This window comes from Engystomops pustulosus, chromosome 6, assembly GCF_040894005.1.
Source record: "Engystomops pustulosus chromosome 6, aEngPut4.maternal, whole genome shotgun sequence".
Taxonomy (NCBI): domain Eukaryota; kingdom Metazoa; phylum Chordata; class Amphibia; order Anura; family Leptodactylidae; genus Engystomops; species Engystomops pustulosus.
The window spans coordinates 1,132,136-1,149,814 of record NC_092416.1 but is presented as its reverse complement, the minus strand read 5'-3'; the positions used below and the strand labels follow the sequence as shown (position 1 = coordinate 1,149,814).

The 17,679-nt window shown below is 49.8% G+C and overlaps 1 protein-coding gene across 1 annotated transcript in view; it reads left to right on the top strand.

Annotated features, from left to right (window-relative positions):
• LOC140065248 (cell adhesion molecule CEACAM1-like) overlaps positions 1-17,001 on the top strand; it is a 196,729-nt gene extending 179,728 nt beyond the window's left edge. The window contains exons 6-9 of the mRNA XM_072112847.1: positions 8,891-9,220; positions 16,640-16,747; positions 16,830-16,912; positions 16,954-17,001. Coding sequence (XP_071968948.1) covers positions 8,891-9,220; positions 16,640-16,747; positions 16,830-16,912; positions 16,954-17,001 — 569 coding nt within the window. The remainder of the gene's footprint in view (positions 1-8,890; positions 9,221-16,639; positions 16,748-16,829; positions 16,913-16,953) is intronic.
• The last annotated feature ends 678 nt before the right edge of the window (positions 17,002-17,679 follow it).

Sequence of the window (17,679 nt, the reverse complement as noted above, 5' to 3'; positions counted from 1 at the left end):
TCTACACCTAGAGGAGAGGAGGTTCTACCATCACCATAGGCAGGGGGAATAATCTACACCTAGAGGAGAGGAGGCTCTACCATCACCACAGACAGGGGCATCCTCTACACCTAGAGGAGAGGAGGTTCTACCATCATAATAGAGAGGGGGCATCCTCTACACCTAGAGGAGAGGAGGTTCTACTATCACTATAGACAGGGGACATCCTCTACACCTAGAGGAGAGGAGGTTCTACCATCACCATAGACAGGGGGCATCCTCTACACCTAGATGAGAGGAGGTTCTACCATCACCATAGACAGGGGTCATCCTCTACACCTAGAGGAGAGGAGGTTCTACCATCACTGTAGACAGGGGGCATCCTCTACACCTAGAGGAGCGGAGGATCTACCATCACCATAGAAGGGGGGCATTCTCTACACCTAGAGGAAAGGAGGTTCTACCATCACCATAGACAGGGGGCATCCTCTACACTGAGAGGAGAGGAGGTTCTACCATCACCATAGACAGGGGGCATCCTCTACACCTAGAAGAGAGGAGGTTCTACCATCACCATAGACAGGGGGCATCTACTACACCTAGAGTAGAGGAGGTTCTACTATCACTATAGACAGGGGACATCCTCTACACCTAGAGGAGAGGAGGTTCTACTATCACTATAGACAGGGACCATCCTCTACACCTACAGGAGAGGAGGTTCTACCATCACCATAGACAGGGGACATCCTCTACATCTATAGGAGAGGAGGTTCTACCATCACCATAGACAGGGGGTATCCTCTACACCTAGAGGAGAGGAGGTTTTATCATCACCAAAGACAGGGAGCATCCTCTACACCTAGAGGAGAGGAGGTTCTACCATCATAATAGACAGGGGGCATCCTCTACACCTAGAGGAGAGGAGGTTCTACCATCATAATAGAGAGGGGGCATCCTCTACACCTAGAGGAGTAAAGGTGCTACCATCACCATAGACAGGGGGCATCCTCTACACCTAGAGCAGAGGAGGTTCTACCATCACCATAGACAGGGGGCATCCTCTACACCTAGAGGAGAGGAGGTTCTACCATCACCATAGACAGGAGGCATCCTCTAAACCTAGAAGAGAGGAGGTTCTACCATCATCATAGACAGGGGTACATCCTCTACACCTAGAGGAGAGGAGGTTCTACCATCACCATAGACAGGGGCATCCTCTACACCTAGAGGAGAGGAGGTACTACCATCACCATAGACAGGGGGCATCCTCTACACCTAGAGGAGAGGAGATTCTACCATCACCATACACAGGGGGCATCCTCTACACCTAGAGAAGAGGAGGTTCTGCAATCACCATAGACAGGGGACATCCTCTACATCTAGAGGAGAGGAGATTCTACCATCACCATAGACAGGAGGCATCCTCTAAACCTAGAGGAGAGGAGGTTTTATCATCACCAAAGACAGGGAGCATCCTCTACACCTAGAGGAGAGGAGGTTCTACCATCATAATAGACAGGGGGCATCCTCTACACCTAGAGGAGAGGAGGTTCTACCATCATAATAGAGAGGGGGCATCCTCTACACCTAGAGGAGTAAAGGTGCTACCATCACCATAGACAGGGGTATCCTCTACACCTAGAGAAGAGGAGGTTCTGCGATCACCATAGACAGGGGACATCCTCTACACCTAGAGGAGAGGAGGTTCTACCATCACCATAGACAGGGGGCATCCTCTACACCTAGAAGAGAGGAGGTTCTACCATCACCATACACAGGGGGCATCCTCTACACCTAGAGAAGAGGAGGTTCTACCATCACCATAGACAGGGGGCATCCTCTACACCTAGAGGAGAGGAGGTTATACCATTACCATAGACAGGGGGCATCCTCCACACCTAGAGGAGAGGAGGTTTTATCATCACCAAAGACAGGGAGTATCCTCTACACCTAGAGGAGAGGAGGTTCTACCATCATAATAGACAGGGGGCATCCTCTACACCTAGAGGAGAGGAGGTTCTACCATCATAATAGAGAGGGGGCATCCTCTACACCTAGAGGAGTAAAGGTGCTACCATCACCATAGACAGGGGGCATCCTCTACACCTAGAGCAGAGGAGGTTCTACCATCACCATAGACAGGGGGCATCCTCTACACCTAGAGGAGAGGAGGTTCTACCATCACCATAGACAGGAGGCATCCTCTAAACCTAGAAGAGAGGAGGTTCTACCATCATCATAGACAGGGGTACATCCTCTACACCTAGAGGAGAGGAGGTTCTACCATCACCATAGACAGGGGCATCCTCTACACCTAGAGGAGAGGAGGTACTACCATCACCATAGACAGGGGGCATCCTCTACACCTAGAGGTGAGGAGATTCTACCATCACCATACACAGGGGGCATCCTCTACACCTAGAGAAGAGGAGGTTCTGCAATCACCATAGACAGGGGACATCCTCTACATCTAGAGGAGAGGAGATTCTACCATCACCATAGACAGGAGGCATCCTCTAAACCTAGAGGAGAGGAGGCTCTGCAATCACCATACACAGGGGTATCCTCTACACCTAGAGAAGAGGAGGTTCTGCAATCACCATAGACAGGGGACATCCTCTACACCTAGAGGAGAGGAGGTTCTACCATCACCATAGACAGGGGGCATCCTCTACACCTAGAAGAGAGGAGGTTCTACCATCACCATACACAGGGGGCATCCTCTACACCTAGAGAAGAGGAGGTTCTACCATCACCATAGACAGGGGGCATCCTCTACACCTAGAGGAGAGGAGGTTATACCATTACCATAGACAGGGGGCATCCTCCACACCTAGAGGAGAGGAGGTTCTACCATCACCATAGATAGGGGGCATCCTCTACACCTAGAGAAGAGGAGGTTCTACCATCACCATAGACAGGGGGCATCCTCTACACCTAGAGGAGAGGAGGTTATACCATCACCATAGACAGGGGGCATCCTCCACACCTAGAGGAGAGGAGGTTCTACCTTCACCATAGACAACAGGCATCCTCTACACCTAGAGGAGAGGAGGTTATACCATCAACATAGACAGGGGACATCCTCTACACCTAGAGGAGAGGAGGTTCTACCATCACCATATACAGGGGGTATCCTCTACACCTAGAGGAGAGGAGGTTCTACCATCACCATACACAGGGGGCATCCTCTACACCTAGAGGGGAGGAGGTTCTATCATCACTATAGACAGGGGTCATCCTCTACTCCTAGAGGAGAGGAGGTTCTATCATCTCCATAGACAGGAGGCATCCTCTACACCTAGAGGAGAGGAGGTTCTACCTTCACCATAGACAACAGGCATCCTCTACACCTAGAGGAGAGGAGGTTATACCATCAACATAGACAGGGGACATCCTCTACACCTAGAGGAGAGGAGGTTCTACCATCACCATATACAGGGGGTATCCTCTACACCTAGAGGAGAGGAGGTTCTACCATCACCATACACAGGGGGCATCCTCTACACCTAGAGGGGAGGAGGTTCTATCATCACTATAGACAGGGGTCATCCTCTACTCCTAGAGGAGAGGAGGTTCTATCATCTCCATAGACAGGAGGCATCCTCTACACCTAGAGAAGAGGAGGTTCTACCATCACCATAGACAGGAGGCATCCTCAACACCTAGAGGAGATGAGGTTCTACCATCACCATAGACAGGGGGCATCCTCTACACCTAGAGGAGAGGAGGTTCTACCATCACCATAGACAGAGGGCATCCTCTACACCTAGAGGAGAGCAGGTTCTACCATCACCATAGACAGAGGGCATCCTCTACACTAAGAGGAGAGGAGGTTCTACCATCACCATAGAAGGGGGGCATCCTCTACACCTAGAGGAGAGGAGGTTCTACCATCACCATAGACAGGGGGCATCTTCTACACCTAGAGGAGAGGAGGTTCTACCATCACCATAGACATGGAGGATCCTCTACACCTAGAGGAGAGGAGGTTCTATCATCACCATAGACAGGGGGCATCCTCTACACCTAGAGGAGAGGAGGTTCTACCATCACCATAGGCAGGGGGAATAATCTACACCTAGAGGAGAGGAGGCTCTACCATCACCACAGACAGGGGCATCCTCTACACCTAGAGGAGAGGAGGTTCTACCATCATAATAGAGAGGGGGCATCCTCTACACCTAGAGGAGAGGAGGTTCTACTATCACTATAGACAGGGGACATCCTCTACACCTAGAGGAGAGGAGGTTCTACCATCACCATAGACAGGGGGCATCCTCTACACCTAGATGAGAGGAGGTTCTACCATCACCATAGACAGGGGTCATCCTCTACACCTAGAGGAGAGGAGGTTCTACCATCACTGTAGACAAGGGGCATCCTCTACACCTAGAGGAGCGGAGGATCTACCATCACCATAGAAGGGGGGCATTCTCTACACCTAGAGGAAAGGAGGTTCTACCATCACCATAGACAGGGGGCATCCTCTACACTGAGAGGAGAGGAGGTTCTACCATCACCATAGACAGGGGGCATCTACTGCACCTAGAGTAGAGGAGGTTCTACCATCACCATAGACAGGGGGCATCTACTACACCTAGAGTAGAGGAGGTTCTACTATCACTATAGACAGGGGACATCCTCTACACCTAGAGGAGAGGAGGTTCTACTATCACTATAGACAGGGACCATCCTCTACACCTACAGGAGAGGAGGTTCTACCATCACCATAGACAGGGGACATCCTCTACATCTATAGGAGAGGAGGTTCTACCATCACCATAGACAGGGGGTATCCTCTAAACCTAGAGGAGAGGAGGTTTTATCATCACCAAAGACAGGGAGCATCCTCTACACCTAGAGGAGAGGAGGTTCTACCATCATAATAGAAAGGGGGCATCCTCTACACCTAGAGGAGAGGAGGTTCTACCATCATAATAGAGAGGGGGCATCCTCTACACCTAGAGGAGTAAAGGTGCTACCATCACCATAGACAGGGGGCATCCTCTACACCTAGAGCAGAGGAGGTTCTACCATCACCATAGACAGGGGGCATCCTCTACACCTAGAGGAGAGGAGGTTCTACCATCACCATAGACAGGAGGCATCCTCTAAACCTAGAAGAGAGGAGGTTCTACCATCATCATAGACAGGGGTACATCCTCTACACCTAGAGGAGAGGAGGTTCTACCATCACCATAGACAGGGGCATCCTCTACACCTAGAGGAGAGGAGGTACTACCATCACCATAGACAGGGGGCATCCTCTACACCTAGAGGAGAGGAGATTCTACCATCACCATACACAGGGGGCATCCTCTACACCTAGAGAAGAGGAGGTTCTGCAATCACCATAGACAGGGGACATCCTCTACACCTAGAGGAGAGGAGGTTCTACCATCACCATAGACAGAGGGCATCCTCTACACCTAGAGGAGAGGAGATTCTACCATCACCATAGACAGGGGGCATCCTCTACACCTAGAGGATAAGAGGTTCTACCATCACCATAGACAGGGTGCATCCTCTACACCTAGAGGAGAGGAGGTTCTACCATCACCATAGACAGGGGACATCCTCTACACCTAGAGGAGAGGAGGTTCTACCATCACCATACACAGGGGGCATCCTCTACACCTAGAGGAGAGGAGATTCTACCATCACCATACACAGGGGGCATCCTCTACACCTAGAGGAGAGGAGATTCTACCATCACCATACACAGGGGGCATCCTCTACACCTAGAGGAGAGGAGATTCTACCATCACCATACACAGGGGGCATCCTCTACACCTAGAGGAGAGGAGATTCTACCATCACCATACACAGGGGGCATCCTCTACACCTAGAGGAGAGGAGATTCTACCATCACCATACACAGGGGGCATCCTCTACACCTAGAGAAGAGGAGGTTCTGCAATCACCATAGACAGGGGACATCCTCTACACCTAGAGGAGAGGAGATTCTACCATCACCATACACAGGGGGCATCCTCTACACCTAGAGAAGAGGAGGTTCTGCAATCACCATAGACAGGGGACATCCTCTACACCTAGAGGAGAGGAGATTCTACCATCACCATAGACAGGGGGCATCCTCTACACCTAGAGGAGAAGAGGTTCTACCATCACTATAGACAGGAGGCATCCTCTAAACCTAGAGGAGAGGAGGTTTTATCATCACCAAAGACAGGGAGCATCCTCTACACCTAGAGGAGAGGAGGTTCTACCATCATAATAGACAGGGGGCATCCTCTACACCTAGAGGAGAGGAGGTTCTACCATCATAATAGAGAGGGGGCATCCTCTACACCTAGAGGAGTAAAGGTGCTACCATCACCATAGACAGGGGTATCCTCTACACCTAGAGAAGAGGAGGTTCTGCGATCACCATAGACAGGGGACATCCTCTACACCTAGAGGAGAGGAGGTTCTACCATCACCATAGACAGGGGGCATCCTCTACACCTAGAAGAGAGGAGGTTCTACCATCACCATACACAGGGGGCATCCTCTACACCTAGAGAAGAGGAGGTTCTATCATCACCATAGACAGGGGGCATCCTCTACACCTAGAGTAGAGGAGGTTATACCATTACCATAGACAGGGGGCATCCTCCACACCTAGAGGAGAGGAGGTTCTACCATCACCATAGACAGGGGGCATCCTCTACACCTAGAGAAGAGGAGGTTCTACCATCACCATAGACAGGGGGCATCCTCTACACCTAGAGGAGAGGAGGTTATACCATCACCATAGACAGGGGGCATCCTCCACACCTAGAGGAGAGGAGGTTCTACCATCACCATAGACAGGGGGCATCCTCTACACCTAGAGAAGAGGAGGTTCTACCATCACCATAGACAGGGGGTATCCTCCACAACTAGAGGAGAGGAGGTTCTACCATCACCATAGACAGGGGGCATCCTCTACACCTAGAAGAGAGGAGGTTCTACCATCACCATAGACAGGCTACCTTCACCATAGACAACAGGCATCCTCTACACCTAGAGGAGAGGAGGTTATACCATCAACATAGACAGGGGACATCCTCTACACCTAGAGGAGAGGAGGTTCTACCATCACCATATACAGGGGGTATCCTCTACACCTAGAGGAGAGGAGGTTCTACCATCACCATACACAGGGGGCATCCTCTACACCTAGAGGGGAGGAGGTTCTATCATCACTATAGACAGGGGTCATCCTCTACTCCTAGAGGAGAGGAGGTTCTATCATCTCCATAGACAGGAGGCATCCTCTACACCTAGAGAAGAGGAGGTTCTACCATCACCATAGACAGGAGGCATCCTCAACACCTAGAGGAGATGAGGTTCTACCATCACCATAGACAGGGGGCATCCTCTACACCTAGAGGAGAGGAGGTTCTACCATCACCATAGACAGAGGGCATCCTCTACACCTAGAGGAGAGCAGGTTCTACCATCACCATAGACAGAGGGCATCCTCTACACTAAGAGGAGAGGAGGTTCTACCATCACCATAGAAGGGGGGCATCCTCTACACCTAGAGGAGAGGAGGTTCTACCATCACCATAGACAGGGGGCATCTTCTACACCTAGAGGAGAGGAGGTTCTACCATCACTATAGACATGGAGGATCCTCTACACCTAGAGGAGAGGAGGTTCTATCATCACCATAGACAGGGGGCATCCTCTACACCTAGAGGAGAGGAGGTTCTACCATCACCATAGGCAGGGGGAATAATCTACACCTAGAGGAGAGGAGGCTCTACCATCACCATAGACAGGGGCATCCTCTACACCTAGAGGAGAGGAGGGTCTACCATCACCATAGACAGGGAGCATCCTCTACACCTAGAGGAGAGGAGGTTCTACCATCATAATAGAGAGGGGACATCCTCTACACCTAGAGGAGAGGAGGTTCTACCATCACCATAGAGAGGGGGCATCCTCTACACCTAGAGGAGAGGAGGTTCTACCATCACCTTCACTAGCAGTGGTTCAATATTTTCTGAGTGCCGTGAAAAGTCCTTTTAAATTTTTTTTTAATCCAAAAAATCACGTTTCCTGGTGCAGAAGCCTTGATAAATACCCCTCACAGAATCCATTTCAATTCAGGGCTGGAACATTCTTCATCAGCCCTATAATATCGGTTTGCACACAGTGGGGCAGATTTATCAAGTGTCTGAAAGTCAGAATATTCCTAGTTGCCCAGGGCATCCTATCACAGCTCCCCTTTAAAATATTCATGAGTACTGGTAAAGTAAAGAGCTGAGCTGTGATTGGTTGCCATGGGCAACTAGGAATATTCTGGCTTTCAATCACTTGAAAAATCTGCCCCATTGTCTCGGTCTCCTTTTATTGGCTGACTCAGCTCTGCTACACGACTTGTCATTCTCATTCTTAGCTTCCACTACTATAACCCACCATTACTCTCCAACCCGATATTTCCATCACTCAATTTCCACCACAGAACCAGAACCACTTCCCTTTGTATAAACATTTTCGCAGCCAGAGAAAATATCTGCGTACAGCTCGGTGACAAACATTAAATATCACATTAAAATATTATAATGAACAACAATGAGGCTTATGTACAAGTGTCGCCCAGTAATCCACAGTCTGTTCCACCTTATGCTACATGACTGGGGCTTAGAAATACTGAAAGCAGCTGGCGATAAGACCTCCAGCCACAATACCACAGGGACCACTGTGGGTCACTACAATAGTCCTCGGCCTGCCATTGTACCATATTCCATCCACTCTCTGACCCATTTATGTATCACACCGTCCTCTTCTGTAATATATTGCATCACCTGTAATGAATATGGAGAGCACCGGGTCCAGCGCTGACCCCGGGGGAGTAGACGGTGACCTCTAGGGTGAAGTGTCCTCTAATCTCTTCTTCTTCTTCCTCCATCAGAGGCTCCACAATTTCCCAACCAAATAAATGATACAAAGCATGAAGTAACAGTGGGCGAGTCAATCACCCTGACGGTGGATCTCCGAGCTGCACCCTCGTCACGGGCCTCCCCCTCATCTCAGGTCCTTCCCGCTGAGTTCTCCTGGTTCCGTGGTCCGGATCATGTTCCTGTTCAGAATAGCAGTCAGTACATTGTCATCTCCACTGACTACACATCCAGTCTCACCATCCAGAAGGCGTCCAAGGCGGAATCTGGATTATACGGATGCACTGCCAGGAATTTTATAGACAGCAAAACCCTCACCTTCAACGTGACAGTGATGGAGAAAGGTAAGTGCTGGTCCATACATCCGTTACCTCACATCTCACCTGAAAGCCACAGATAGACCCTGCACATTGTCCATCATGGCCCTGATGATAGGATGACCCTAAGCAATCAGTTGTGTGGAGATTTCGGCATCAGGTGTCTCTTGGCCCTGCAGCGCCTCCCGAGGGGAGAAGACATATTGCACACATTTCCTAGAACTCATTAGGGCACATTTACTAAGAGTCCGAACGATGCACTTTCGTTGGGTTTCCCGAATATTTCCGTTTTGTGCCGAATTGTCCCCGGATTTTGTCAAACGCGATCTGATTGTGATGCATCGGCGCCGGCTTTCACGAGACAGAAATCGGGGGCGTGGCCGTCGGACAACTCGACAGATTCGGACAAACCGCGGAATTTAAGAAAGGATTTGTGTCGCAGGATCAAGCACTGACATGCACCAGGAAGAAGAAGGTGAAACCTGACGAAAGTGCGAGTTCGGACCCGTAGTAAATGTTCCCCATTGGGTTCTCTATGGTCTACAGATTGGAGGGCCCTCCAGAGGGAGAACACATATTAAGCATCCTGGCATGACATCTCCAACCTGACAAATGCTTATAATACTCTATTGATATAATATGTGTGTCTCCTGATCCCCGGTCCTGCTGGTTGTCCTCTCCTCATATACTATCATATAATAACTGGGACCTCCTCTGCCTGATCCCCGGTCCTGCTGGTTGTCTCCTCCTCATATACTATTATATAATAACTGGGACCTCCTCTGCCTGATCCCTGGTCCTGCTGGTTGTCTCCTCCTCATATACTATCATATAATAACTGGGACCTCCTCTGCCTGATCCCTGGTCCTGCTGGTTGTCTTCTCCTCATATACTATCATATAATAACTGGGACCTCCTCTGCCTGATCCCCGGTCCTGCTGGTTGTCTCCTCCTCATATACTATCATATAATAACTGGGACCTCCTCTGCCTGATCCCTGGTCCTGCTGGTTGTCCTCTCCTCATATACTATCATATAATAACTGGGACCTCCTCTGCCTGATCCCCGGTCCTGCTGGTTGTCTTTTCCTCATATACTATCATATAATAACTGGGACCTCCTCTGCCTGATCCCCGGTCCTGCTGGTTGTCCTCTCCTCATATACTATCATATAATAACTGGGACCTCCTCTGCCTGATCCCCGGTCCTGCTGGTTGTCTTCTCCTCATATACTATCATATAATAACTGGGACCTCCTCTGCCTGATCCCCGGTCCTGCTGGTTGTCTCCTCATATACTATCATATAATAACTGGGACCTCCTCTGCCTGATCCCCGGTCCTGCTGGTTGTCTTCTCCTCATATACTATCATATAATAACTGGGACCTCCTCTGCCTGATCCCCGGTCCTGCTGGTTGTCTTCTCCTCATATACTATCATATAATAACTGGGACCTCCTCTGCCTGATCCCTGGTCCTGCTGGTTGTCCTCTCCTCATATACTATCATATAATAACTGGGACCTCCTCTGCCTGATCCCCGGTCCTGCTGGTTGTCCTCTCCTCATATACTATCATATAATAACTGGGACCTCCTCTGCCTGATCCCCGGTCCTGCTGGTTGTCTTCTCCTCATATACTATCATATAATAACTGGACCTCCTCTGCCTGATCCCCGGTCCTGCTGGTTGTCTTCTCCTCATATACTATCATATAATAACTGGGACCTCCTCTGCCTGATCCCTGGTCCTGCTGGTTGTCTCCTCATATACTATTGCAACATCCCCCACCGGGGCCAAGCCTTTGAGGTGAGGCCTGGAGACAGCCGGGGCCCGCGGTACCGGAGTGGCTGGCGGTTGCGGCCTAAGCACGCTATGGTCACGGTGCTTGGTACGGGGAAACCGGAGGGCTGTCCTACAGCCTGGCAGGTCTCCAGCAGGGTGGTGTTGGCAAGAAATGATGAGGGAGAGGCTGCTATAGCGGATCTCCCTGGGGCAACCCCTTAATGTCCCGAGTGTGAGTCTCTGGGTGATGGACAGGGTGCCGGTGATGGTGACAGCCGGAGTAGCAGGGACCAGACGGAGGCAGAGGTTGAACAAAAACAACTTACAGTTCTTTATTGGAACCGACAGGAACTTCAGCAACGTGCCTTTAACAGAATGGTGGAGTGCTGAGATGCTTTTGGAGGGAGCCTCAGGAGGTAGATCGCCAGCCTGGATGCAGAGGGCAGGCTGGGAGGTAGCTGTGTCCTAATAGGAAGCTTCAGCTTGTCCTGGAGTGCTTCAGATATCACCCTGGAAGGTAGGATGATATCCCTTTCCTCACTCACTAACTCACTACACTCAGGCAGGGAGCTGGGCTCACTTGCTCTGGTCTGATGTGCTAGCTGCACTGACTCCTCTGAGTCTCTAATCTGAGAGAGTGAACTCTCTCCTCACACTGCACTCTCTTCTGAGAGAGAACTAACCTCTTCTGGAAGTTTCCAGGGATCTTGTAACTCCCCTGGTCAGATGGTGGCTGCTCCTCCAATCACATCTCAGCTTACAGAGCACAGGATGTAACACATATCATTGGACAACAGCATCTTGCATCATACAAAATACTTAACCTCTGCCTTGCCAGGCAGGATTCACCACTGCAATATCCCCTATGTCCTATCAGGACCATATAGAGTGATGTGGGTATATGCAGGTGGGACGTATTCGCAAACACTACCTCGCCATTGCATCGGCGAGGGTGTTGCACTATCATATAATAACTGGGACCTCCTCTGCCTGATCCCTGGTCCTGCTGGTTGTCTCCTCCTCATATACTATCATATAATAACTGGGACCTCCTCTGCCTGATCCCCGGTCCTGCTGGTTGTCTTCTCCTCATATACTATCATATAATAACTGGGACCTCCTCTGCCTGATCCCCGGTCCTGCTGGTTGTCTCCTCATATACTATCATATAATAACTGGGACCTCCTCTGCCTGATCCCTGGTCCTGCTGGTTGTCTCCTCCTCATATACTATCATATAATAACTGGGACCTCCTCTGCCTGATCCCTGGTCCTGCTGGTTGTCTCCTCCTCATATACTATCATATAATAACTGGGACCTCCTCTGCCTGATCCCTGGTCCTGCTGGTTGTCTCCTCCTCATATACTATCATATAATAACTGGGACCTCCTCTGCCTGATCCCCGGTCCTGCTGGTTGTCCTCTCCTCATATACTATCATATAATAACTGGGACCTCCTCTGCCTGATCCCCGGTCCTGCTGGTTGTCCTCTCCTCATATACTATCATATAATAACTGGGACCTCCTCTGCCTGATCCCCGGTCCTGCTGGTTGTCCTCTCCTCATATACTATCATATAATAACTGGGACCTCCTCTGCCTGATCCCCGGTCCTGCTGGTTGTCTCCTCATATACTATCATATAATAACTGGGACCTCCTCTGCCTGATCCCCGGTCCTGCTGGTTGTCTCCTCCTCATATACTATCATATAATAACTGGGACCTCCTCTGCCTGATCCCTGGTCCTGCTGGTTGTCTCCTCCTCATATACTATCATATAATAACTGGGACCTCCTCTGCCTGATCCCCGGTCCTGCTGGTTGTCCTCTCCTCATATACTATCATATAATAACTGGGACCTCCTCTGCCTGATCCCTGGTCCTGCTGGTTGTCTCCTCCTCATATACTATCATATAATAACTGGGACCTCCTCTGCCTGATCCCTGGTCCTGCTGGTTGTCTCCTCCTCATATACTATCATATAATAACTGGGACCTCCTCTGCCTGATCCCCGGTCCTGCTGGTTGTCTCCTCCTCATATACTATCATATAATAACTGGGACCTCCTCTGCCTGATCCCCGGTCCTGCTGGTTGTCTCCTCCTCATATACTATCATATAATAACTGGGACCTCCTCTGCCTGATCCCTGGTCCTGCTGGTTGTCTCCTCCTCATATACTATCATATAATAACTGGGACCTCCTCTGCCTGATCCCTGGTCCTGCTGGTTGTCTCCTCCTCATATACTATCATATAATAACTGGGACCTCCTCTGCCTGATCCCTGGTCCTGCTGGTTGTCTCCTCCTCATATACTATCATATAATAACTGGGACCTCCTCTGCCTGATCCCCGGTCCTGCTGGTTGTCTCCTCCTCATATACTATCATATAATAACTGGGACCTCCTCTGCCTGATCCCTGGTCCTGCTGGTTGTCTCCTCCTCATATACTATCATATAATAACTGGGACCTCCTCTGCCTGATCCCCGGTCCTGCTGGTTGTCTCCTCCTCATATACTATCATATAATAACTGGGACCTCCTCTGCCTGATCCCTGGTCCTGCTGGTTGTCTCCTCCTCATATACTATCATATAATAACTGGGACCTCCTCTGCCTGATCCCTGGTCCTGCTGGTTGTCTCCTCCTCATATACTATCATATAATAACTGGGACCTCCTCTGCCTGATCCCCGGTCCTGCTGGTTGTCTCCTCCTCATATACTATCATATAATAACTGGGACCTCCTCTGCCTGATCCCTGGTCCTGCTGGTTGTCTCCTCATATACTATCATATAATAACTGGGACCTCCTCTGCCTGATCCCCGGTCCTGCTGGTTGTCTCCTCATATACTATCATATAATATAATAACTGGGACCTCCTCTGCCTGATCCCCGGTCCTGCTGGTTGTCTCCTCATATACTATCATATAATATAATAACTGGGACCTCCTCTGCCTGATCCCCGGTCCTGCTGGTTGTCTCCTCCTCATATACTATCATATAATAACTGGGACCTCCTCTGCCTGATCCCTGGTCCTGCTGGTTGTCTCCTCCTCATATACTATCATATAATAACTGGGACCTCCTCTGCCTGATCCCTGGTCCTGCTGGTTGTCTCCTCATATACTATCATATAATAACTGGGACCTCCTCTGCCTGATCCCCGGTCCTGCTGGTTGTCTCCTCCTCATATACTATCATATAATAACTGGGACCTCCTCTGCCTGATCCCCGGTCCTGCTGGTTGTCTCCTCATATACTATCATATAATAACTGGGACCTCCTCTGCCTGATCCCCGGTCCTGCTGGTTGTCTCCTCCTCATATACTATCATATAATAACTGGGACCTCCTCTGCCTGATCCCTGGTCCTGCTGGTTGTCTCCTCATATACTATCATATAATAACTGGGACCTCCTCTGCCTGATCCCCGGTCCTGCTGGTTGTCTCCTCCTCATATACTATCATATAATAACTGGGACCTCCTCTGCCTGATCCCTGGTCCTGCTGGTTGTCTCCTCCTCATATACTATCATATAATAACTGGGACCTCCTCTGCCTGATCCCTGGTCCTGCTGGTTGTCTCCTCCTCATATACTATCATATAATAACTGGGACCTCCTCTGCCTGATCCCTGGTCCTGCTGGTTGTCTCCTCCTCATATACTATCATATAATAACTGGGACCTCCTCTGCCTGATCCCCGGTCCTGCTGGTTGTCTCCTCCTCATATACTATCATATAATAACTGGGACCTCCTCTGCCTGATCCCCGGTCCTGCTGGTTGTCTCCTCCTCATATACTATCATATAATAACTGGGACCTCCTCTGCCTGATCCCCGGTCCTGCTGGTTGTCTCCTCCTCATATACTATCATATAATAACTGGGACCTCCTCTGCCTGATCCCTGGTCCTGCTGGTTGTCTCCTCATATACTATCATATAATATAATAACTGGGACCTCCTCTGCCTGATCCCCGGTCCTGCTGGTTGTCTCCTCATATACTATCATATAATATAATAACTGGGACCTCCTCTGCCTGATCCCTGGTCCTGCTGGTTGTCTCCTCCTCATATACTATCATATAATAACTGGGACCTCCTCTGCCTGATCCCCGGTCCTGCTGGTTGTCTCCTCCTCATATACTATCATATAATAACTGGGACCTCCTCTGCCTGATCCCCGGTCCTGCTGGTTGTCTCCTCCTCATATACTATCATATAATAACTGGGACCTCCTCTGCCTGATCCCTGGTCCTGCTGGTTGTCTCCTCATATACTATCATATAATAACTGGGACCTCCTCTGCCTGATCCCCGGTCCTGCTGGTTGTCTCCTCCTCATATACTATCATATAATAACTGGGACCTCCTCTGCCTGATCCCTGGTCCTGCTGGTTGTCTCCTCCTCATATACTATCATATAATAACTGGGACCTCCTCTGCCTGATCCCTGGTCCTGCTGGTTGTCTCCTCCTCATATACTATCATATAATAACTGGGACCTCCTCTGCCTGATCCCCGGTCCTGCTGGTTGTCTCCTCCTCATATACTATCATATAATAACTGGGACCTCCTCTGCCTGATCCCTGGTCCTGCTGGTTGTCTCCTCATATACTATCATATAATAACTGGGACCTCCTCTGCCTGATCCCTGGTCCTGCTGGTTGTCTCCTCCTCATATACTATCATATAATAACTGGGACCTCCTCTGCCTGATCCCTGGTCCTGCTGGTTGTCTCCTCCTCATATACTATCATATAATAACTGGGGCCTCCTCTGCCTGATCCCTGGTCCTGCTGGTTGTCTCCTCCTCATATACTATCATATAATAACTGGGACCTCCTCTGCCTGATCCCCGGTCCTGCTGGTTGTCTCCTCCTCATATACTATCATATAATAACTGGGACCTCCTCTGCCTGATCCCCGGTCCTGCTGGTTGTCTCCTCCTCATATACTATCATATAATAACTGGGACCTCCTCTGCCTGATCCCTGGTCCTGCTGGTTGTCTCCTCATATACTATCATATAATATAATAACTGGGACCTCCTCTGCCTGATCCCCGGTCCTGCTGGTTGTCTCCTCATATACTATCATATAATATAATAACTGGGACCTCCTCTGCCTGATCCCCGGTCCTGCTGGTTGTCTCCTCCTCATATACTATCATATAATAACTGGGACCTCCTCTGCCTGATCCCTGGTCCTGCTGGTTGTCTCCTCATATACTATCATATAATAACTGGGACCTCCTCTGCCTGATCCCTGGTCCTGCTGGTTGTCTCCTCCTCATATACTATCATATAATAACTGGGACCTCCTCTGCCTGATCCCTGGTCCTGCTGGATGTCTCCTCCTCATATACTATCATATAATAACTGGGACCTCCTCTGCCTGATCCCCGGTCCTGCTGGTTGTCTTTTCCTCATATACTATCATATAATAACTGGGACCTCCTCTGCCTGATCCCTGGTCCTGCTGGTTGTCTCCTCCTCATATACTATCATATAATAACTGGGACCTCCTCTGCCTGATCCCCGGTCCTGCTGGTTGTCTCCTCCTCATATACTATCATATAATAACTGGGACCTCCTCTGCCTGATCCCCGGTCCTGCTCGTTGTCCTTGCTCCTTCTTCTGACCTTCCTCCTGGTTGTCTTCCAGTTGTCTCCAGGAATGGACTGGATGGTGGGGCGATCGCTGGGATCGTGATCGGAGTCCTCGCTGCTGGGGCTCTGATAGGAATCATTGTGTTCTTCATAATGAAGAAGAGTAAGTCTCGCAGAGTATTCGTCACAGTGTGTCGCTCATGATTATCACTCTTTACCATTGTTGTATAATTTAACCCTTTCAGGAGATGACTCCACAGCAGTGATCTATGAGAATCCGGACGTTCCACCACCGAACATCTATGACAAGAAGCTCCCAGAGCCACGGGTGAGATGTTACACCTCTCCATCTACATTCATCTGTCACAGGGTCAGGAATCCGGGGGAGGGAATATCAGTAGTAACTCCTCTCAATGATATCAGATCCTCCTCAGGGAACACAGAGATCAGAAGCTTCAGATGTGAGGGACTCTAATCCTGGGTCATAGACTGAAGAGTTGTCCCGGATTAGACAAGTATTCAGCTTGTTATGAATAGCGCCACCGCCCCCCATGGTCACATCTAGTATTGCAGCTTATGTGAATGAGTTCCAGTGATACCACCGGCCACAGTCACTGGACAAACCCTTTAACTCCTGGAAAACCTCACAAAGGGTGAAGATCGATTCACGACCTGATCACTTAAGCCGCCTCCATACTGCAGCCTCTACTACTGTGTACAATATCCGGGATGGGGGATGGACTCTCCCCTGGTGTCTGCCCCAACCTCCTCCTCAGAACAGCCTCTGGACTGCACCTGCATTGTCCTTGTCACCTCTGACCTTTGACCCCATGGTAAACCTCAGGATCTTATTCCTTCATTGCTCTGACTCTTCTTCTCCTGACAGATGGATCCAGCAGCGGCCAAGAGGGAGGAGCCAAATTATCAGGTTTGTGATATATTATCCATCACCTACTGATCCTGAGTGTACAGCGCCATAGCTGTGACAGGGGGACACCAAGCCCTCCGAAAAAGTGGCATAATCCCCTCCCCCCCTTCACAGAGTCGTGATCTCTAATAGATCCTTTGGATCAAAATGATGAAAGCAATCCACCA